General features: G+C 41.1%; 1 protein-coding gene across 3 annotated transcripts in view; it reads left to right on the forward strand.

Annotated features, from left to right (window-relative positions):
* TJP2 (tight junction protein 2) overlaps positions 1-24,634 on the forward strand; it is a 74,331-nt gene that overhangs the window by 5,285 nt on the left and 44,412 nt on the right. Inside the window, exon 2 of one of the 3 annotated variants that reach the window (XM_014951648.1) lies at positions 8,296-8,416. Coding sequence is in view for 1 of the 3 variants with exons in the window: in XM_014951647.1 (XP_014807133.1) it covers positions 16,273-16,335 (63 nt within the window). In the remaining 2 variants the exon portion in view is untranslated. Of the gene's footprint in view, positions 1-8,295; positions 8,417-16,189; positions 16,336-16,502; positions 16,522-24,634 lie in introns of those variants that run through there. The other 2 variants (XM_014951647.1, XM_014951649.1) reach the window with 2 other exon arrangements.

A 24,634-nucleotide genomic window follows, 5' to 3' on the forward strand; every position in this document is an offset into this window, starting at 1 on the left:
GGGGGGAGGCAGGGGGAGGGGAGATAGAGACATTAGAGAAAACCTCTGAATCTTTCCTGCGTGCGTTGTTAACAGCAAGGCTGTCTGCAGTCTGGCTTGCTCTCTCTCTTCTAACATCTGCTTCATCATCTAGCTCTGCTTAATAGCCAGCAGATTTGACTGCTGGTGTCTCTAGCCTCCTTAGCACAACTTTGTATAAGCTGATTCTGAGGATCTCCAGGAACATATGGACTGTTCAGGCAAGGGACGATCTCTGAGGAGGGGCCAAAAGCGACTGCCATCAGTGACGCTGTGTCAAAGAAGTCTCCAGGGCCTCCTCTTCTCTTCCCCATGAAACTGTTCCCACCCCCATTCTGATCCTTGATGCTCCTTTGCCTCAAGATTGTTTCAACGGATCAAGTTTTACAGATACGTTGATTGTTTTTTTCAGGCCTTTTATTAGGTATATGCCCCAAACAAAATAGATATATGTTGTGGAAGTTAACAATTGTATGTTGTAGTTATTCCTGTCACCAGAGAAAAAGCATGTAGGAAAAGACCTTTGTTTCTTTGCTCTCTGTATGAGAGAATTCTTTGGTCTGTAGGTGTTACAGTGACTTCTGTTGAGAGATGAGAAAGAAAAAATAATTATTTTTTCTTTCCAAAGATGGAAAGTAATTTGTGGCTATGTTGGGCAGTGGCTTCCTCCTTTGTAGTTGGGTCTGAAGTGACCGAAGTTGCGATCATGCTTCTGTCATAAGTTTCTACGTGAAGTATGCTCTACATCTAATTAAGGGAGTATGACTCTTTTCATCTGTCAAGGATTAGAGCAAAAGGAAGCTTTTGCTTTGATGTCATAAATGTTTCTTTAATGCAGAAGAGAACTTCTGTCATTCTTTCCCTGTTCCCTGAAATCTGTCTTACGTTCCAAACCATCCGCTGCAATTGAGTCTACGATTTTTACAGCGTGAATGAAAACAAGCAAACTTAAGAAATGCTTTTGCAAAAGTCATCTGTAGAATTTCAGCTGGGTGGAAATCAGCTCCCCCTCCCTCCCTCCCTCCCCCGTTCAGCTAAGAAAGCACAGAAAAGACTAGAGGACTTGAAACAGGTGAAAAAAAGCTAGCAGTTCTCACGGAGTGGTCTTTCCTTAAAGACAGCATAGGTTGGTAAGACTATGACAAGTGCTCCAAGTCTTCTGGTACATCACCACAATGCAGCATATCGGTTTGATAGAAATGTGTGTTACTGGATTTTCTTTGTTTTGTAAACTGGTTAGTAATTAATGTGAGAGATCCACAGGGAGAAGTTTAGCAGAGAATGCAAATAGAGTGAATAAGCAAAGAATCTTTTTAGCTGAGCTGTGCGGTGGTTTTTTGCTGTTATCTTTTTGGATATGGCTGAGGAACATCAGTTCCTGGAGATGACACAAATATTTTTCTTAACATCTTAATTCTTAGATTATTCACTTGTTCAGTTGTGTGTTCCCAGTTAGGAAAAATGTGCTGTGTTCTTTCCAATAAAACTTGGTGCTCATTCTTCCTGAAAAAATACAAAGCCAGAAGAAGGGAGTGGGTGGTAACTCCCCAACAGGAAACAATGGATGAAGGTATGTTTTAGACCTTTTGTTTGCTCTGCAAAAGCCATCCTTCACTAACAATGGATGTGCTAGCAGCTTTGAGTTTCTGTTTTCAAATAAAGTTAAAGGAAGTTGATAAACTATGACTCAGTCTTACTACCTCTAGTTATATAGAGATTTCGTGAACCATTTGGCCAAAAGCAGTACTTGGGAGTAACTTGTGTTTATTTTGTGAGCTGGCTTCTCTGTGCACAAGGCTAGCTCTGGAGCATCTGTTCTAGTCAGAATTAATTGGCTTTGCTTAAAGACACAAAAGATGGGCTAGAGCTCTGCTAAATTTTTATTATTTTTTTTTTTAGACTTTGCACAGGACTCTGGCTTTAAGAAGTACTTTTGGGAAGTTTTTGTAAGAGCTGATTCTTAGATCTATAAGGGGAAAATTTAGGGTTTAAAAAAAAGTGTTAAGGGGGACCCAGAAAGAAGTACCAAAAGTTCTTAGGAGAAATTGTGGTAATACTGATGTTGCTAACAAAACCAACTTTGAAGAAGGACTGGAATTTATCAAAATATTTCTGTGTTTAAGTAAAATTGAATATTATTATTGACTGCTACAGTTGAAAGGTTCTTAAAAACTGGAATGGTCAAAAAACTGCCCAGTTCTTACCTTGTCTTTTCCTAGTCTGTGCTGCCTTTGCAATAGGGCTGCCAAAGCAGCTCAAAAGTCAAGATGCATGCAGGCTTAATGAGTTGAAGTGCTTGCAGACTTCTAGTAGTACTACACTTTCCTAAGCTTTTTAATACTTTATATACAGATGTTTGAAGTTGTAGTTAAGACCTGGAGAAGTAATTCCTTGCTTAATTTAATTTCTGTGTTTTTGATATGTTAATTAACTTTCTTAATACATCACGAATTTTCAGACTGCGTGTTTGTCACATATCAGCATGCAACTAGGAAGGTGAAAACTAAATTTTTCCCTGTGACATTGTTTGCAGTTGTACTCCTCGAATCTAAAAGATGCTTAATTTTATTTTGCTCTTCTAAGATCAGTTCCACGGATTACTATTTAGTAATGACTTGAGACAGTTCAGTGTGTGCATGTGTTAACATAACCTACAAATTTGGCTGAATATTAAACACCAAATACAGGTAACACAGGATTGTAAGTAATATAGGACCTGGCAGTGATTATTCAAATCTTGTTGTTAAGAGCTGAATATCTTAGACTCTAAGTAATGAAAACTTGTGGTTTTCATCTTAGCAGTTTCTAAATAAGTAGCACGCAGTATGACGTCACCCCAACAGAAATATAGCCCTGTCTACTAATGCCAAGGGAATAACTAAAATGCACAGTTTACGAAAGGAGTTGTGGCTGAAATCTTCAGTCTTCTCGTCCCATTTGTTCTTTTTACATTTTTACCTGTATTACTGCATAAGTACATAATATTTATATAATATACATAATTACATATAAAGCATTCATATCTTACTATCTTAATATCTAAGTCGCATTACAACAACATTTCCTTAGTTATATTGCAATCAAGTACATCTCTCTTAGTACTGCAATTTGATAGTGCTGCGGCATTTCCAAAATGTCATTGTTACTTCAACATCTGTCTCCACCTTTGCAGTTAGCACCTGAGGTCTTTGGCACGCACAGTTACTTACCTCATGGCTAGAACAATTTTGACATGGAAGGTGGCTCCTGGCATTGTGTGAGGCACATTTGAATGACTAGTAGGTATCATAATGGGAGTCTTTAGCTTGCTTAATTCTGTACAAGTCACATAAGGAAATGTTTCCCCATGCCTTTTCTGAAAAGATCAGATAAATCCCTTGTAACACTTCCAATGTACAGAGCTTCCTGGGCCTGAGAAGAAAAGTTGAAGCAGAAGGTATTTTTGTCTGTCACAGTGGCTAAAACATTCTCAAGTTTTCTGTGGTGCAGATCTCTTATTCCCTGGATAGATTTGACAGAGAAGTTACCTAGTGCTCCATTAGTACTTGAAAGATTATAGACAGCAGAGATTTAGCAAAGGATTAGTCAATTGGAGAGTGTGCATTATCCGGCCAGGCTTAGAACCGTGATTGTCTCTTCAATCATTTTCATTAGTGTCTTATTCAAAGATTGAATTATGTAACAGTGACGTTTCAGGGGAATCTGGTAGGAGTTTTTCTTTGGTTTCTCTCTCCTGCTAACTCTCCAAGCCTGGGAGAGGGGAAAAAGCATTATTTTTATGCTTCAAACTTGCAGCATGTTTTGAAAAGTGGCAGTTCAGATAAGTGAAGAGGCATGACTTCAGTTGCAGCATCTGCATTTGGATGATAACTTAGCGTGGTGGAACTCTTGAGGATGCGGTACAAGAAATACATAACTATTTTAGAAGCAGCGATAGGTATTACTCCCCTTAATAAGAGGGAGCTGCTTCCTGAGGGTAGACATGCAAATCTGTGGCAACATCCAGGGTAAGTGTTAAAAAGCCATCTGTGAGTAACTATGGGAAAAGCTGTGCTCACCTTGAATCATGCAATTTTAAAATTTGTTTCCAAAATAGAGGAGAGTCAACCATAAAACAGGTGATTTTTCTTTTGTACCTTCCAAATGGTCTATCTTTGGCAGTTGTAGTTAAACTTTGTGGTGTCGTTAGAGATTTCTGTGTACTTCTTGTCCTTGGCTAGTAAAGTAAGTAGGAGAAGGTGTTATTTCTAAATAACAGAAAACATAAACAGGTGTATACTCACCAGCATGAAAATGAAATTATTGTTTTGTGTTTATTGCTTACTACTAACCTGATATATGTATATTTGCATTCCCCTTTCCCCACATCTAAAAACATACATATTTTAATTTTATCCATGAGAGAACGAGCAGCTTCTAAAGGTGGAAGAGAAAAACACTTTCTTCTGTGTGTGCAACTTTCCTTCTCTGCTAGGAGGCAAGAGAATACATTATACATAGGAATACTGTTTCCCTGAAGGAAAGTTTAGTTATTGAAAGAGAAGTCAATTAAGGCTATTAATGTTCAAAATGTGAAATACTGAGCATTCTGGGTTTTGTTAAAAACAATCCAGAGTGCTTTCTTGTACCACACCACTGGTGAATTAGGCTTCAGAAAATTCTTTCTGTTTGTAACGGTTTCCTTCAAAAACTTACAGTGTTTGGGGATTGTTGTTCTCTCCCACCTTTCCCTTTATGAGTAGCATCAATGGATGAGTGTCTTCACAGCCCTTCTAGTCTCTCCTATTGTTGTTGTACATTAGAATGCTGTCATCTGCTTCCAGACCTTGCAGAGGAGTACAACCTGAGAGAGGCTTTTGTTCAAGAGCAATTAATATGTTTCTGCTGGGTTGGAACAGTTTCGCATAAGCAAGACTTCAAAGAAAAACTGTGACTGTTTGGCTATGGCTGAACTCAGGCTTGTCCTGTAATTTCTCCAAAAGAGCACTGCCTCTAATGGTGGTAGCAACAGAAAAAGCAATTAAAATAGAGTGCACCGTATGATTTTTTTTATTTTTTTTTTTCAGTTGCATCACCAAACCCACAAAAACTAGTCTAGAAAATGCACTGATACCAGCAGTTTCCAGCTTCTTATCAACACAAGTATTTTTCAAGTTGGTATTAAGTTTCTGGTATCATGTTTATGAGTGCTTGTAGGGATTTTTGTTAAAAATATGCCCGTTAAAAGGGGTTCTTATTACAATGTATTGTTACACGGGACGGTGGAGTGTCCTAGACTGTGACTTCCTTTGATTGTTTCACGTAAGTTACCTACGTGCCAGTCTTTTTTAATTTTGCAGCCATTCTTTACATGTCGATAAAACAGACTGATACTTTGAGGAGCTCGGTTGGAAAGTAATGCTGCATTCTTGCAAAATTTCCTCTTTGTTTTCAAGTAGGTTTGTTTGGCCAGAGTTACAGCTTGAGACAAGCTGTCTAAAAATTAAAGTTGCTAACTTTAGTATCCATTATTTTTTGTTTTGTAACTGGTATTGCTTGGCTTTCATCTACTTCTGAGTGTTAATACTAGTTTTGATTTCCAGCATTCTTAGTCGGGCATCTCCCTCCTTTCAGGGAGAGGTTTAGTTGATGCGATTGTTCTACACACTTGAAATTCCAAACTGGTTAAGATGTGTTTGAATTATGTTTGGATTTGCCATTCCTACAGTTTCACAAAAGCAGAAAAGCTGTTGTTATTGGCCTGTAATAGAGTTTGATAACAAGCAATTGCGGCAAAGTGAACTATGAGTTGAAGAAAAAAGCGCTGTTCTTTTTGTAGGGGCAGACTGCTTATTCTATAAAACTGGAATAAGCAAATTAATTACTGTCTTTTCTAACATCAGCTTCTCACTCAACTTCCAGAGGTATCCTGTCACTTTCATATAAAAGTGTGTGTGCATAGGAGAAAAAAAATTTACATAATGAGACAGTTTCCAAAACCTAATACTGAATGTAAGATATAGAGGTCATCTCCTTACTGTACAAATTCAGGTGCATGCTTTATCTTAAATACTTCCTTTATTTCTCTTAATCATCTCCTAAAATAAAAAATAGCCTTAGGGTGTGATGCCAGCTCCAGTGCCATCACTTGGAAGTTGTGAAAATCCTGATTAAAAACCCAGATTAACGTGCAGAGGAAAAAAAAAAAAGAGGCAGGGAAGGCAGATCCATTATTTTGCTAAGGCATTTTTACGTTTCCATATAAAAGGCATTGCAGAGTATGTTATTCTACCTCCATTTTTGCTAGGAATAGTTGTGTGATTTTTGTGACAAATCAATTGTATAACTTTGGCATCTTCACACAGGAGCAAAATGGTTACAGCAGTGGTAATTTGGGTTTAGCTTGCTGCTAACTTCCCTGCATCCTTTAGAATAGTATTCTGTGCACAGCCTGGAACAATAAAGCTGATTTTTGTTCATAATGCACAGTATAGCTCTTGCTGCTCTTTGGTGATTGCAGAAACTCATATTAAGCATCCTTATGATCTGTGTTTTTTGAAATCATATCTTGATTTAAAATAGTAGTTCCTCGTTTCTAGAAAGATGGTTTTGTGCTGGAAGAATCAACAGAGAGGGAAAAGGACCTCATAGTTTCACAATGTGATGTTTGGCAGGTGCATGCATTTTTGAGGTTTCTAAGTTGTTTATCTGAGACCAAATGTATTTTTTTAAGATATCTTAGAAGTTTGAAGTTTGCTTTTTTTGAACCCAGGACCTCATTATGATTGTACCCAGGAAGAAGTGGCTACCACACACAAGACAAATCCATAAAATGTGGGGTAGGCTTGTAGATAGTTGGGGAAGTTCTGCAGAATTCAGAGAATCGTGGCAGAGTTAGAGTTGGCAGGGATCTTAAAGGTCATCTAGTTACAATCCCACTGCCATGGGCAGGGACACCTCCCACTAGACCAGGTTGCTCAAAGTCCCATCCAGCCTGGCCTTGAACACCTCCAGGGATGGGGCATCCACAGCTTCTCTGGGCAACCTGTTCCAGTGCCTCACCACCCTCATAGTGAAGAATTTCGTCCTAATAGCTAATTTAAATCTCCCCTCTTTCAGTTTAAAATTGTCACCTCTTGTCCTGTTGTTCCATCCCTGATAAAGGGTCTCTCCCTGTCTTTCCTGTAGGCCCCCTTTAAGTATTGAAGTCTCCCCAGAGCCTTCTATTCTCCAGGCTGAAGAACCCAGGCTCTCTCAGCCTGTCCTCATAGGAGAGGTGCTCCAGCCCTCTTGAATATTAACCACAGTTAATAAAAAAAAATATACATTGGAGAGAAAAATACCCAAACAGACCCAAACCTGTTACAAGTAATGGAAGTAGTTACATATTGTTACAAGTAACAAGTAAGTTACTTCTATGGAAGTCTGGTTATATCCTTCCTTGAAGATGGAACACTTTGGAAAAATGTTCTTTGAGACAAATTAAGATGATCAAAATATGGATTGCTTTTCTTCTAAAAACAACTGAACCAACAAAACCTAACCACTGGCTTCTGTTTCTATTTCTGTCAAAAGTTCCTCCTCCTTCTTAGTTAAACCATTCATTTTCTGTTTTCCTACAAAGGGTAGTCGAGGGCTAGGACAAGGAGTCGGGGAGAGGAGAAGCAGTCCTTTTGACAGGGGTGCTGAATGGAAGCTAACATACTGCTAGTGAAGAAGGGGGGTAGCTGAGATATGTTGAGCAGGGGAAAGAGTGGAAAACGACATTGGGATTTCTTTCTTATGGTTTGGCAGCTGGAGTTATTAAGTTACCAAGTGAAATCACTGAAGTGCATGTATCTGATTGTTCTTACTGAGGTTATGCTGAAGGTAGGATGCTCTTACGATCTTAAATTTGTACAGTCTTGTGCAAACTAAGCTATCAGACTAAATTAAACCAAAAGCCCAAATGCCTCGTGGAGGGGACCTGTGCAATAAAGGGAATATAAGCATGTTTCCTGTCAGTAGCCTGTTTAGTTAGCAAAAATGCTTTGTTGCCTTATGTGCAGGCTGGTGTGGATGCCTGATGAGGGACAGCGCTTGACTTAAAGTTTGCAGTGTTGCTGCAAGTGTAAATATGGCTGAGTATCTCCTGTATTCAAGCACTATTTCCGCTTGATTGCCAGGGAAGCTAAAGCATGCCAAACTAATCAGGAAAATATATTTTATATCCTCTTTATCTCTAGGACTTCAGTGTCTCAAGCTTCACAGTCGCTCTTCTATGATTACACATGACTTAAATGAAACTTTGTTTTTCAGGGAGCAAACTACTGCACTGCCATCTCCTTGTGAGTGGGACTGGGAGCACAGCTACACATCAAGCCCAAAGCATCTCACAGCAAGTAGACAGAGACAGTCAAAAACCATCATTCCTCACAAGGTATTTGTCAAGTAGTTAGTTTAAAATGACAGATTCTTGCCATGTGCTACCTATAATGTTCATTGTGTTAGCTACGTTTTTAAAAGGTTTTGAGAAACTGTATTTAACAGAGCAAGTAAAAATCTTAACTAATTCAAAGCAACTTAGAATGAGGCACACACATTTGCTGAAAGCTTGATGATGTACAACAGGCCTCTAAAGAGGAGAGACTTCTGCAATGAACTCAATATTCTGCTAAAGTTATGCAAATAATAATGCACAGGCCTGTGCTAGTTCATCTCTTAGCTAAACAATGGTAAAGGATGGATTTAATCTATGGTGATGTCTTCACCAAATATAAATATTTAGCATGGGTTTCGGGGATAAATAAATTACTTTAAGCACAGAGGGTAATATTAATGGGAATTGCTGTTGACTCAGTAGAGTCCTGGGAAACAGAATAGTCGCACACAGGGAAAGTTGTTTTGCTGCATATTTTCTTATAGTACATCATTAAGGTAAATATAATCCTTTTGGCATCTTAACCTTGCTTTTGAAACCTCTTCTCAAGTGCTTCCAGAGAGACTATAAAACGTGTCCTTAATTTTATGTGTTGATCAAGCACGCTTGGCTTATTTTTGTAAGTCATTAACAGATGACAATTTTAAGAGAGCAAAAGGTTTATATGCTGTGTCACAAAACTAATTCACTTATCTTTCATTCTTGAGAGATTAATAGCTGTTGCTGTTTTAGTAATTTAGTTGGAAATGTGGATATCAGTTGTTCTGTCTTTCTAATTTGTGGTACACTTGAACAAAGCCACTCATCTGTTAGTTTAGTGTTTTGGCAGTGAGGGGAGAGGATGCTAGTTAATAAGACTCTAAAGATATGATAGGAAAAAAAAAGAAAAGTTGGAATTATATAAAATAAGAAACAAGCAAGTCCTGTTCACTTAGAGCACTATGTGGAGGATAATAAGAGATGAGAATATCGTGAAGTGTAGCTAGGCAGGAATGTCCCAGCTGAGATCTCCAGCAGACTGTAGCACTTTCCTCAAAATAAAAAAAAAACTTCCACGGATATGGTATGGTATGCAAACCTTACACTGGGGAATGTGGATACTTGCAAGCCCAACTTCTAGCGAGAAAGAACTCTTCAACGGTGGATCCACTACAGAAAGATGCCTCAGCAGCTGCATCCAGCCACCTTGCCTGTAGCTCCCGGGAGCTGTGGAACTGGCAAGTGAATTACCGATGGCTGTGTCCATCTGCTTTCTCCCTGATGATTGTTTGTTGTCACTATTCTCCCTTGAACTGTCACGAGCTCATTTCATTCCTGAAAAACAACACCCAAAAGTAGGCAAAGTACCCTAGCTGGGACCTTGCTGTTGGTGAACAGGGCTGCAGAAATGCTTTGTTTCTTAATGAGCTCGTCAGCAGGAGGTTTGCCAGTATAAATAGGATGGGGAGAGGCAGAGCTTTGAAGCATAGTTTTCGCCGCTGAAGGACTATCTTGGCTGAAGAACTGCTCTCTGGAGCTTTGTTTTTTAAATTAACCTCTGTATCAGCAAAAAATAATTAAGAAAATTTTGTGTATGTTACTTCTTATGCATTCTGCATATTCTTTTGCTTGTTCTTAATAAGTATAATGATCTCCATGAGAATGGGATCTTTGTTTTCTTTACTGCGTTGTCTTAATTAATTTGAGCCTTAACAGTTTATTACCATGGTAAAGGTTTTGATGTTGTAGGGCTTGATTTATAGTGAGGGAAGGCAAAATAAATCGCTAAATGCAGAGGATTGTTTCACAGCCTTGCAAGGAGTAGTCAAGAAGCATGGAGAAGAGAGGAAGGAAATGAGATGTAAACAAAATGAATGTTCAAACAGAATGTGCTCAATGTGGTGCCTTCTGTTTAAGATGAACAAGTTGGGGGTGGGGAAAAGATTTCCTTTCAAGCACTGATAGGCACTTTTGTATGGTGTTTGAGGAGAAAAACAGTACACACTTGTGTGGTTTGGATCTGTTTAAACTACTTTGTTGTTACATTCTTTGGAATAACAGTACGAGCTTTTGTAGCTTCTTAAATTAATAAAGTGCTTATGCCAAAGAAACTCGCTGCAATTTGCGTAGTCCGTAGAGGAAGGAGGGGGGCATGTTGTTCTCGTAGAGTCACTGTTAAGTCTTTGTTTCACTGTCTAGCAATAGGTCACACTCTTTCTTTTGCTTGCCTTACTACTGTAATTTTCAAAACACTGCTGTGTAGTTCAAAACATTGTACAGGTGCAAATATGTTTAGAATAAATAGACTGTCTTTCTTCATTCTTCCCACTATACAGAGGTATTTGATAATAATCAATAAAAGAGTGTATTCCCATGCTTCTTTTTTATGTATCCTGTGAAACATGCTATACACCTGTATTTTCTAATTCACATATTCTTTGCAAAGATGTAGCAACAAATCAAACAAGCACACGGGCTGGTTTTAGCAGAAAAAACCTGTGATATGTGAGATCTAGTAGAACTGATGACTAGTACTTCAAAACTGTTGAGAAAAATATACTATATTACTGTATTTCATACTGTTAATATCTCTAGTGCTGTACTAGTTGTTCAGTGTATAACAGTGTCTGTGACAGCACATTCATCTTTTCATTTTTTGTGAACTTGGAATTATGTTTATAATTGTTGTAGAATAGTGCTGATTGTTGCTTTAAATCTTTTTCTATGTGTTTTGAATTCCATGGATTTGAAGCATCTAGGAAAATCTGCATATCTAGGTTAAAAAAAGAAAAAGTTAAAAAAATCCTTACCATGAGAAGGTCAAAATAGGTAGCCAGGCAAGCCACAGAGGATTTTGTACTGTTGATTATCACAGAAAAAGTACGTATGAAATGTGGGATGCTGTTTATATTGGGCTTTGTTTTTATTCAGGGGACATCTGTGCTTTCTAAAATAACAGCCTTAGAATTGCTGCTTTGAAACCTGGAAAGTGTGTATATCTGTGCATCCTTATGCTAGACCAGAGATGGCCAGTATACTGGACCCTGAAAGCTGCATGCCAAAATCTTCATGCTACACCATTACAAGCTGTACTTCGGAATTGGAGACAAGGGACAGGATAATGAATAGTTCACACCGCTTTCAGTGGGCACTTCAGTCATGCAGTAACCTAGGAATGATAGGCTAATTCCAGTGCAAGGGGATCTCAGGTGTTTTCTAGCCCAACCTCTTGCCCAAAGCAGGGTCAGCTGTGAGATCAGAACAAGCTTGGGGCTTTACCCAATTGGGGTTTGAAAACCTCCAAGGACAGAAATGGTACGAGCTCTCTGTGCGCTGGGTCCATGGTTTGGCTGTCCTCATGGGGCAATTTTTTTCTCCTTATATTGATCTGAACCTCTCTTGTTTGAACTTTTGCCCATTGTCTCCTGTCCTCCCACTACACAGCACTGTTAAGAACCTGGCTGCATCTCCTCAGTCTCCCCCAGTTAGCACCAGTGGGCCGCTGCTAGGTGTCCCAAAGCCATCCTTCCTCCAGGCTGAACAAGCCCAGATGCCACAGCCTCTTCTTGCAGGGCCAGTGCTTCAGACCCCACCATCATGCTGGCCCTCCACTGGATTGACTTCTACACATGGTAACACGCTAAGATAGCATTCATGGCTTCTCTTCTCCAGCCCCCTCAAGGCAAAGATTAAGATTACTGTGCCATACATGTGACATAACCCCAGTGTAGAGCTGCATGTTTGAACCATATGTAGCTCCTGAGCAGTTTGAGAGTCAGAGGTCAGCTACCTACGCACCCTTTAATCCTGAAGGTTGAATCTGTTAGGTCCCAGCTTACTATATAAAGAATAGGGCGTAATTGGATTTATGAATCATTTAAGTAGGACTGGGCTGACTGATTTGTGTGATTTTGCAAGCTGATGACAAACAGCAGTCTAAAGAGATTGCCTGGAAGGGAAGAGGGAAAGGCTGTTTGACAACATGGTATTTTTAGAAACTTCTACAGTGCCTTTCATCAGAAGATCATGAACACTTGCTTAAAAACAAAAGCAAAACCGACATCCCTGTTCAGACAGTTTAACAACTGGACTAGCAGCCTACATTCCCAATATCTGTTGCTGATATCGGTTCCCATTTCTTCAGGAGGGTTGCCTGTTTGCCATGCTGTCTAGCAGCACTACCAAGTGTTGGATTTTAACTATTTGACAAAAAAAAAAACCAAAACAAAACAACTGTTTGTCAGAGGGGCCAGTTAACAGGCTTGATGTTGGGGACGTGGTGGAGAAAATCTGAATCACAGCATGGTAACCAATCTTGGTTGCTGCAGACAAGTTGCTGAATAGCCTTACTTGGTTGGTAAGAGTAACTGAGAGAGGCTTGTTGGAAATTTGCATCCTATAGTGTAGTGTTTCATGGGTGTTCCCTTTGCTGATGCTGGAAGCAGCACAACTGCTTCATTCACAGTAGTATTAGATAATTTATGGAATACGTCCTAGGTTTTGCATGACTCAAGCTACAGCAAGTGATCTGTCTAAATTAGTGCTACACAAACCATAGATTTAATCTGATTGTAGGCAAACAACGCCTGCCTTGATTACTTAAACTGAAAATCTCAATGTGATCACTAGAAGTTACTTGCATGTTTCTCATGGAGTTAATACCAATTAATCTTTCCATGGAAGTTAATTTTAAAATCTCTACACACCTACGTAACATTTAATGAAATCCCCATCTCATGATTTTGTTTTGGACAGTTACGGCGTGTGTAGAATAGGTGGTCCTAAACACTGCAGAGGAGCTGCACATTTGTAGCCCAATTCATGTAATTTTGACATGGTGCTGGTACCCACCTTTGCTCTTCATGATGCAGTATCCTTTCCAGCACTGACTACAGCTGTACCCACACCTCCTGTTTCAAAGGGGGACAAGGAGTGAAAAGTGCATGCAGCCATGCCTCCACTCTGAAGTGCGCAGAAACCTGCATAGACAGAACAGACCATTCTGTCTCCTGCTGCCCCAGCTTAGTTTTGGCTAGTTTGTAGGTCTCCTGTGTAGTCGCTCATGATCCATAACGCAGGGTCTTGTAGCATTTAAGAGAAGCTTACTCAGGAGGAGAAGTAGTATCTAAGTATAATGTGCTGGTTTGAGTTGCAGTTTAGGGATTTGGGTTTGTTTTGCTTTGGTTTACAAGGGAAGAGAACGGGGATGCTGTTCTCTGGTGGAGGTCCATTCACCTGTTAGGTGAATTGGGTGCTTTGAGTACCTCTTCTCCCTTTTCCTGTCACAGCAGGCAGGAACTTGTGGTGCTGGAGGAGCTCCTGCAGCTCTTGTCAGTGGTTACACTGCTATCTTGTATCCATGCATTTTTGGTTTAGGTGGCATCATTCTCCCCTCATAAGACCTACATATGTATCCACCTTGGGAGGATAGCTTGGTCAAAGGGCAGGAAGTACCCAGGAAGGCCTGAAAGTCTGTACTTTGTGGCTGAATTGCAGGATAAGTAACTTGTAAATTGTGATTGACGTTAATAGTTACATCAGTCCATGCCATCAGTGTAGGCATCTGGGCACTTGACCAAGCTCTAGCGTTAGCATGAGCACTAGAGGTCACTTACTGTTCACATTTGCAGGCTGGTATGGGGTGATTTATCTGCCTGTTGTGGCAGAGTAGCTGCTTGGTTTGAGAAAAGAAATAAGAAAGCAGGGAAAGATATGTGCCCTCTGTACTTGTACAAGTGAGAAATTTTATGGAAAAAACATGAGAAATATTTGATAAGCCCAGATGGGTTGTTTTCCATCTGTTATTGCAGGAAACTGAATGGAGACAAACAGATAGGCCCTTCCCAGGTGATGATTTGTGGTAAGGGATTGAAAACTAGCCCATTTTGCTTGCATAACTGTGGTTGGTTCCTGCATCTGTGTTGTGCTTACCTCAGGCTAACTAAGCATGTTAACCTTGGTTGCTGCCCTACAGCTCAGGAAGTATAGCCTGATAACACTGTGTGGCTTTGATAAAGTCACAGAACATGCCAAAAAAGAGGCTTTAGGCCAAGCCGCAGCTTTTTGGCTAGAGCAAGTAATCCTCCTTGGCCTTGGACAGGATAGGCGGACCCATAACCTTGCTCTGACTGGCACTGCCTGTACTTGCCAGCAGGATGTGTCTGGTGGGGAAATCAGGAGTGCTGGCTCTTCATCTTCTGCCAGAGCCTGGGTGGAGGGAGGTGGCTGTAGGAGGCTGGTGCTCTGCTTTCTGCTGCCACAAACTTGGTATGTGTGTTAAGAGACTGCAGTTCACAGGGTTCTAGTGGCTTCTGCTTTTCCTATCCCACCTTATGTCTGACAACTGCTCTCTTTTGAAAAAGTATATTGCCGTCTGGCTAAAACTAAAAATTGATCTTGCATCCAAAACTACGTAGTCACCTGCAGCAAAATCTTATCCTATCATAAGCGGCAACCAGCTCATGTTGTTTTCATTATGTCTTGTCCTTTCAAGGAGGTAAGTATTGTACAGTGGTTTTCTCTGCTGACACTGTGGTGTAATATCTCACGTTGATGCTGCCAGCCAGTGCTAACTCTTTGGAAAGTTGCCTCCAGATTGCAGAGATATGCAGAAGCGCTCAGCAGTGGAGAGGGTGGCAGCTGTTCTGCCCTGCCCTGCTGTGTGCCGCATGGAGAAATTCTTGATGCCAGATGCTATCACAGAACCCCACGAGCATGAGGAGCCTGACCCCCAGCGCTTCTTTTTTCCAAGTGGTCTTGACTTTGGTTGTGTACCAGACTGCTGGTGTTGCAACAAAAGTTGGATGATATTGCTGACTTTTAAAACTGAGAGGAGGGACCAGATGAAAGAAGAGAAAAGTTCATGCTTTGTCAATTTTCTGCCTTTTTTTTTCTCCAAATTTGAGGGTAAGCCATACACAGTAACGTGCTGTTTGGGTTCTTTTTTTAAAGCATTGGCTTAAGAAAGCTCTTCTCTTACAGTTTGTCCTCATTCTTTATTTCTTCCTTCCAAGGCTTGATTCAAGTATTGACTCATCCACCCAAAATAATATAACTCCAGGAAGACAGTAGCACTGGGAAAGAAATCTTTATTTCTGTACACAAGTGTGGTTGAACTCCTGCCCGTCTTTTCCTCCTTAGTGCCGTTAGTGACGAGTCATTTCTGCAAGCTCTTGAGAATACTGCTACCTCAAGAACGTGCCTTTTTAAAAACATGTAATTACAGCCTCAAAACCAAGCAATTCAGACTCTGAATTGCAGCAGTGTTGACTTTGAGACCGATGTGGAAGGTGGGACTGGTGGGAAGGAAACTCAGCCAAGGCGGTGGGCTTGGGGACGCCGTCAGGTGGGTGAAAGCTTTCAACTCCGTGTCCTCCTCCAAAAACCTACCAACAGAAAAGGCAGAAATGGGTGGTGTGTCCGTCTGACACAGCAGGGCTGTGGGTACCGTCCGAAAGCTCGGCCTCAGGAGCGTGGCCCGGCCATCTCTCCCCTTTGCCCTGTGACAGGCGTCAGCTCCTGGCTGCTGCCAAGGGCGAGAATACAAGAAATATTTTTGTAAACGGAGAATAACAATTCTTTTCTTCCCGGGGAGAATGAAAACGTTTCTTTGCCTCCCCGAGGCGTTTGCAGGCTTGATTGGCTGGCAGCGGAGGCCGGCCAGGCCCCGGCCGTACAAAGTCGCTCTGTGGCGGACTTCTCACTGCCGCCTTTGTCCCCGCCGGGCTCCTGCCGCCCCCGCCGGCCAGCGGCCGGACCGGATTCCTGCGGCCCTTTGCCGGGCAGCGGTGCCGAGGCGGGGGAGCCGCATGCCCGGGGCGGGCGGACCTGGCCGCTAGCGCCCGGGGCCGGCGGGCGGCGGGGCCGGCGATGTTACCATGGGAGCGACGCAGGGCTCCGCCGGGAGCGAACCACGGGAGCCCGTGGGGGGGGCGGAGCAGGTCGGTAGCCTCTCCCTCGCCCACCGCGCTAACTCCGGCACATTCCCCCCCCCACTAGGCCGTGGTAGTGTCCCCCCGGCCGGGACCCCCACGGCGGCGGGGCTGTGAGGTGGGCTGGGGGGTGGGGGTGTGTGTGTGTGTCACCGTGAGAGGAGGCTGCGGCTGTCTGTAACGTGTCCTTAACAGGTGTGAGCGTTTTAAACTCACGTTTAAACGAGTGTGAGCGCGTGTTTTAAACTTTACGTGTGCCCGCCGCCTGCCAGCCGCGCCGGGCCGGGCCGGGCCGGGCCGGGACCACCCGCCCTTTCAAGCGGGGAGGCCGCTCCCGTGAGGTGGGTGCGGGGCAGCGGCAGGTTTCGCGCCGTTTGTCCCCTCCCCGGGCGTGCCGGGGACACTGCTGGAGCCGTAGGGCGGCGGGCAGCCCGCCTTCCCCCCGGTAACAGCGGAGCGGGGAGCCGGCCCGGCGGCCAAGGGGGCAGGAGGGCGCTGGGGTGCCCCGACCGGCCCCCCTCTTAATGCCGGCCCCCTGCCCTTGAGCGCCAGGAGACCAGGCGTAATTTTGTACTTTTAAGTACCGGTCGTGCCTCAGGATGCAGGTCAATGTTTTAACCGAAAATACCCGTTGTTTCTGTGGAGGAACAAACTCCCAAGTTTGGAAAAAAAAAAAAAAAATTAGAAAAAAAAAATCTTCTTTTCCCTGCTGTGGAGGTTTTGGGTGGGTTGTTTTGTTTTTTAAAAGAACTGTTCAAGTTTTATGAGAAAACGTGTTGTTTCCTGCACCTGTTGCTGGAGTGCAGCAGTCCGTCCAGCTACGGAGCACCTGGGAACAGCAAGCTGCAGCCCTGGGGGCTGGAGGGGCGGCGTGGTGTGCCTGCGGGGGCGCAGGGAACTGAAGCTGTCCATAGTCATTGCCCCCCCAGCCCTGCTAAAACATGGACGGAAGCTGTAATTATGCCTCATAGTTTGTTTTGTGGCTTGTGGAATAGTTGGTACTGTAACTGTCCTTTTTGCGTGTGGAGTCTGCGTGTTTTAGCCAGTATCCTGTGTTGCTTGCGGTTAGCAGGTATTTACTGGTGTTCGGTGAACTACCAGATGATACGGTTTTTTATGTGATTATTTCCAGAGTGTGTGTTTCGGGTTTTGTTTTCCTTTTGGTTGGTTTGGGGTTTTTTGTTTGGGTTTTTTTGTTTGTTTGTTTTTCAATAAATCTCAAAGGTGGTGCAGTTGATCTGCATAACTGTTCCGCTCTTACTGCCACCCTTCTTGTTCTGTTACCTTCTTCATCTCCTGTATTTGTCTGTTTCTTGTCTTCTGAATCCATCTTGTAAGCTCTTTGATATGGGTAATTTCACATTGTATTTGATGCTTCTGTTGCTTAAGTACATTTAGTGAGTAGGTGTTGTCATTTGGCTGGTGGTTCTGGTGACAGAAACGTAAATATCCATGACAATGTGTTGGTGACTTGCCTTGCAGGGGTCTCTTGGGAATGTGGTTTAAATGTGGTGACCTGAGATGGATGGAAAGCCTGACTCTGCACTCATTAAGCTATAGCAGTTACAGAGCCTGTATTTATGGATGTAGTCTTTAGATGTACACTTTACATGGCGATTGCTTAAATTCTTAATTTAAACAAAACTGTGATGAGTTTGGAATGTTTTTTGGACCTTCTTTTATCAATATTGGTGGAATCATTGCCCTTTTGAAATTAATGACTACACTTTTGTTGGCCTGATAAAAAGCGTGGGTTCTCAGGTCTCTACTGAGTGTACGGGGTCTCTTCAAACTGTTTTACGGTCTGCCTTTCATGGACAGAAATAGAAATGTTTGGATGCAGCTTCTTTTTGTTGCACAGATGTGAGTCCATGCAGTATGGAAGTAGGCTGTAGTGGCTATGAATTCAGTGGCAGTTTCTCTATCAGCAGAGCGAGCTGATCTTTCCTCTTGCCTAACGTTTGAAACTGTGAGAAAGCTCATGTTTCTTATGCATACCAAACTTAAGCAGAGAGAAATTGCCAGTGTGGCTCCTACATTGGTTATATTCTTTATCCTACAGTTTATTAATAACACTGCAGTTCTGCTTCTTTTATAAAGACAACAATTTCTTCATTATTTTGTAGAAAAAGACAGAAAAATAGTTTGGAGAGATACTACAGCTATGATTTCTAGTTTCCCCTTTATTTTTCTAAATGAAGCTATGTAAACAATATAAAATTTATGAATATACTAGGAATTCTATTTTTCGCAGCTTGTGATTATTAGAATTATAAGATAAATGAGAATCCAACTGTCATTGGAAACATTTTTTGAGTCCTTTATGTAACAGATAGTGGTAAGTTGCATTATTTTCTTAGGGAGCTGAAATCATTGAAGCTGCAGAATCTCTTGTTTTGAGTGACCTGTATACGTCAGGTCACTGTATGTGGTTTATGAGCCAAATAGTATAGCATAATTCATGGCTGTGTTAAAGTTGCAAATGAACTTAACATAACTTTGCATTTTAAAACTCTATTTGGAATGTTTTTCTTACAATCAAAATGAAGAACTCGCCAAGAATTTCGTATGATCCATGCTGATAAGACAGACATGTACTGCAAATACCTTCAGCCTTAAGGCAGAATTATGTTCCTGAATGCATCTTAGCTGGAACGTACAATGGAAACTAATATATACATGCAATTATTCTTGATGCTATGTAAGAATAAAACATCATCTAACTTACTAAACAGCAGGAGAAATGCCTTCATGAACCCTCCAGGCAACTCAAAAATACAATAAAGATGAAAATGCTCCTTTAAGGCCTACAGTGGTAGCAGTTAACTAAGCAGGCAGATGATTGTCAGCAGCTTTCCAGGTGTTTGGGCCTTGTGATATGTGCTAGTAAATAATTAGAGAGCAATATCTTCTTACATATTCTGCTGCTGGATTCTCTAGATCTGATTAACAAGACTGCATTAGTGTTCCACAAGTGAATTTTGATTCTTGTTAAAAAAAACTATGCAAAAAAACTATCAGAAAAGAAAAAAAAACCTGCAAAAAAACAGCTATGATCTAACAGCTTCCTTGTACAGCCACAAGAAACAATCCACCTATCCATTATTTATAAATTTGTTTATTACATAATAACGTATGTGCTCAGCCTGCCATATCTTTCCCTTGCACGTGCGTGTCTATTCTGTGATGGAAGGCATTTTGGACCTTCACCCCTTATGATTCCTAGTCAGTATGAGCTTTTCACAGAGAATGCAGGATGTCCAGCTAGTCATTCTAGGCTCCACAAACAAAGCTGTGAGAGGCAAATTGTTGGCCTTTGACTGAACTGAGCAGCTTGCTGCCAGGGTCAGCGCTTGGCACTGATTGCTCTTCTTTCTATGTTCCAGCACTGCAAAGATCTGCTGGATAATGTGGGTTTCTTCTAGTGGCCAGGGATGAGGATTCTTCTCTCCAGTCAGAACGGTGTCTCAGAAGCTTTTTGAGGAGTTGCAGAACAGGATGAAAAACAATTTACATTTTTGATTAGTTTGTTTTCCTAAGTAACTTTTATTCCAGAAATAAAAAGTGGGTTTGATTCTTTAGTTCCTAGGCTTAAGTCGATAAATTTCTAAAGCAATTGAAGTGACAGTAGCATATAGCTGGTTGGTAGCATGTGTGTGCATGCTCCTTAGATGATGCCCTTAGAGCTCCTGTTTCTGTGTAGAACCATACTTGTGTTGTTCTGTCTGTGGACTACATAATGGTTTCAGTTTGGCTGTAAATTTTTGCTTTCTAGTACTCAAAGTTTCCTGAAAGTCTTACAGTTTAGTGTCAAAGTAGGGGTGTTGTTCCTGACACAGTACTTTGGCAGGAACTCCTTTTCGGTTGCTGACAGTTGACAAATACTTGTATGTGCTTTACCTCCATATCATGTGTTACAGTAGGTCAGGTTGCAAAAACCCTGGGGTCAGACTTTTAAAGACATAGTGTTAATTGCAGATGGCTGCCTACTGGCATTTCCAGTAGCTGCCATGCACTCGGTTCCCCTTGGGCAATTGTGCTTCCCTAGCTATTTGTGCACAGTGCCGGGGGCACCTAAAAGGTTTAAGGATAGGTTAAGGTGGAGGAAGAAGGTGAGGAGATCTGCAATCGTGGGCCTGAGACATGCTTGTCAAGCGACTGGTGGAATGTGAAAATGTTACTGTTGGTACACCGGTCTTTGCTGTCCCTTTGGTGTTTGTGAAATGCTTACAGTCTAATCTGATATGTGGGGATGCCTTCAGTATGTTTAGTCTTTTTCTGTATGGCTTTTTGTTTGACAGGTTGTTTGATACCTTCTGAATTTTAACATTGCTATGGTGTTAAACTAGAATTTTATCCATTAACTTCTCTGCCTGTTGTAATAATTTGACTAAATTTTCCATTCTTTTCCAAGCTTCTTTTTCCTGCTTTACCTTGTAGAAGCTAGTAGATGTGTTTCTAATGTCTTCTGCAGCAGTAAGGATGGACTAAAACTCATAGATCACAATGATTTGAAAAGGGATTACGTTTTTCTTACCTTTTTGTAAGGCTTGTTTGGCTATAGGCAGGTACATGACTTCTTTTTCTTGCAGGTGGGGAAAAAAGCAGAACACTTCATGTTTTGCTTCTGCTTTGTGTGTCAGAAGGTCCTTGAAGTGTGTAAACGCTCTTTTATGTGGCTCAGACCACAAGAAGAAAAGTTTCTGTTCTGAAATCTCAGTTGAGAATTAACTTTCGGTTGTTACCAAAGTGAGGTTTGCTCTGGGTGATAATTTAATGGAAGCGTTTCTAAGCTTTAATGATTCTGAGACGTTTAGTTTCTTTGTAGCCACATATGCAAAAGGATTCCCTTGTTTTTCTTACCCAGTTCTTTTCAAAGCCTCATGTGGTTTATGGAAGTGACTAATAGTCACAAAAGGAGAAATTAAATCTATTCTGTCACTCACTGATCTTGTTCTGGTCAGTTTATCCTTTGTGTATCTCAGTTTGCAGTTCAGTGGAAATGGCACTATTTTGTAGGCATGTGTCAGTTTAGTTTCATTTAATGGTTGGAGCAAACCCTGACGTTCCTTACATTGATGTTACATGCATGTGAAGATTTGGCTTGCTAGAAAGATTGCACAGAGGGTTCCAGTTTCAAATTATTCTGCTGGCATCCTGTCAAGTGAAGCAAGAATGGCTGCAGATAAACTCGGATTAGCGCTTTGGGAATGAATCAGCTGAGTGAAAGTTACTATCTTGATACTGAAGAGCAGGGGCAGCTTACTTCACCCTCTAACCCCTTGTGTTGATTCGTTGGTTATTGGTAGATTGCTGTCATTAACACTATTGACAGGAATAATTTTTATGTAAGTTGGGGGGTGTTTGAAATGTTTTTTATAACAACATGGTCGGATGTTAGTGAAGTCATATGCTAGTACGTAACTGCATAGTATCCCTCAGCTTCACATCCAACCTTTGAGAGGCATTGAGGAGAAGGAATGAAAAATACTTGAATTTTACTGCACTCACCTGCTTTTCTGTTGCTTTCTTACCTCAAAGTATTTTATCAATGTCATCAGGTACGGGGTGAGTTTCAGTGTAACACAACTTTATAGTGGATGATAGGACGCTGATGATGATGTCCCAGAAAAATTCAGGGCCGTGGGGAGCATTTACGCTTAGTTTTATTGCTTGAAAAAGCAATTACACTCCTTTGGAGGCCCCAAGGAGGAAACTTTGCTGTGAGCAAAGGGATGTGGAATGTGTTTTACGGAGGCAGGTGCAGCTGGCTTAATCCAGTGTCTCACAGTAACTGAGATGTTGGGAAGGCCTTGGTGATTTTTTTGTTGTTGTTGTTTTGTTTTGCTTTGCTTGTTTCCTCCTCTTCCAAATGTACTGGGTTGAGGATGAGTGTAAGATTTACTGACTTAAACCCTTCAAATGCAATCCCAGATTTGCCTTTGCATCCATGCATCCCACTGCATGGATGACAGAAAAAACACTGAACTCCCTTTTGCAACAGATTTTGCTTTCATTTTGGATAGGAGCAAGACGTGTTAAAGTTTAGGGGTGAACTTCAGCAACGCTTTCTGGTATGACTGAGTAGGCTGTTGAGACATCTTGAGAGGGAGAGGTGAGTTGCATAAGGCCTTGAAAGCAGGAGCATGGTGGTAGAAGGAAAGGAATGCAGAGAGGTATGACTAGTGTGACTAGAAAACAGCTAAGAGCTGGCTAATAAATCAAGCTGTTTGTTGTGCCAGGTATGTGAATGATGCTGAATATATGACTCTAGGCTCAAAAGAGCTTAATTTTATAGAGATTTTGAATATTTTCAATCTTTTGAATTGTCAATTTTAAACTTTTTTAACATAAATTTGAATTAGTTTTTTACTGTTACAGACATTTAAATGCATTTGAAGCTTTAATTTGTCTACAGTATGTATCAGTGACCTTCTGTTTGACGCTAATGGTTTGTGATAGGCATTGATCTGTTCCCTTCCAACCCCTAAAATTCTGTGATTCTGTGATTTGATAGTTGTGTGCAATGTATTGTGTGAATTTTGGGGGGTTTTAGTCTTATATGTGGTGAAGAATACCATTAAAATTTATATATCATAGAGAACTGTATTCAGGTTTATTTCCATCAGCCAAGAAAAGAAAGCTATTGTGACAATATGTAATCTTACTGCCACAGGAATGCTCAAACAAAAGGAAAATACTTCCAAGAATACGGTATATCATTCTTCTATTAATAGAGTTAGAACAAAGCATACTAGGAACCTTAACAGGGAATGAAAATCTAGTTTCGTTTGCAACTAAATTTAGAAACTAACAATTGTACCATTGTTTGAATTGTCCTGCATTATGACTGGATGATTAAATATAAATGCTGACCTGATTGGATTGTATCCCAGCAATGAACTGGCCTTTTACAAACCAGTTACAGGAAGCAGCAGACAGGTACCGAGCTTGTTTTTCTCAGATTTGGAAGCTGTAGTTGTTGAGTAACAAAGTTTATGCAATCACAGAGTCTGTAAGGACCATGGAATGGCAGAAATGCAGTTTCTCACCAGTAGTCACTTGATGCTTCAGTCGGTCACTTCTGCTGCTTGGTTTGCTATTAGAATATGGGGGCAGGAAGCCCAAGTATTCAAAAACAGTAGCAGAGGGTGTATTGCTGAAGTTGAATAAAATTGTAATCGGTGCTTTGGACCAAGCAATGCATGTAATGCTTTGTTGGTTTTTTTTCTGTTTTTTTATTTTAAGGTGCTGCAGGAGTAAAAGCTGTGCTTTGGCTGCAGAGAATAACTGAAATGAGACATTTAAGGAGTGGCAGCTGCACTTACCTTTTTCACTGTTAACCTTTTTTTTTTTTTTTTTTTTTTTTTTTTTTTTAGTTTATCTAGCATAATGAAATAGATTATGCATACCTACTGCGTTTGATCTACCTCCTTATCAAATCCTGATACTGCAAGTACATTAAAACATTCATTCTTTTCATGATGCCAAGCAAAAAGTGGTCCTCTTGAACTTAGTTTATGCACAAACTAATCAAGCACTTTGATTCTCAGCTTGATTATCAGACTTCGTTTGCAGGGGTGTCTTAAGAAGCAGAAGGTACAAAAATAATGTGACTGTAAAGAAATGCATTCAGTCTTATAACTAAAGTGAATAGGGGTGGTTAAGTCAAAGACAGCCTTTTAAGCTGTTGTTGATTAGGTAGACTGAAAGTTTAGCGTCCCTTCAGTAACATTATATTCTTGTAGTGTATACAAAAAAAAAACCCTGATCAATCCCTTGGTCTATATTGTGTGAGAAGGTGAAAGTCCAGGAAAACTGTTCAGAAAATTAAATGGCAAATGAACTCTGACATTTTTCAGTGTGTATATACATATTCTGCATACAGAAGTATAATTGACCTGTCAGCCTTTTGCCTAGATTAATTTTGATCCTCAACTAGAATTGCTTGACTTCTAGGTTTTTATCTCCTGAAGCCTTGCTCTATTTTTGAAAAGGGGTGGGGGGTATCAACCTTATTGCAAGATAAAGCACATGCAGTGCCCCAAGGTGTGAGGGTTGTTCTTTTCAACACCTATGGGAGAGTAAATTAGTGTTTCCAAGGCTCCCTTGCTGAACTGATGCTGCACATGCCAGAGCACTTGGGAAAAACAGCTGCCGACTTTCCTCTGTGAAGCAATGTGTGAAAAGGAAGAAAACTTTGATGAAAAAAAATGTTAGCTCCCAGAGTGTCACTTCTCAAGAGGCACATATTGTTTTCTAAAAAAGAAAAATAACGAAGCATTTTTGCTTTTTTTTGCAGGGGGGG

This window comes from Calidris pugnax, unplaced genomic scaffold (assembly GCF_001431845.1).
Source record: "Calidris pugnax isolate Ruff unplaced genomic scaffold, ASM143184v1 scaffold207, whole genome shotgun sequence".
In the NCBI taxonomy this organism is placed as follows: domain Eukaryota; kingdom Metazoa; phylum Chordata; class Aves; order Charadriiformes; family Scolopacidae; genus Calidris; species Calidris pugnax.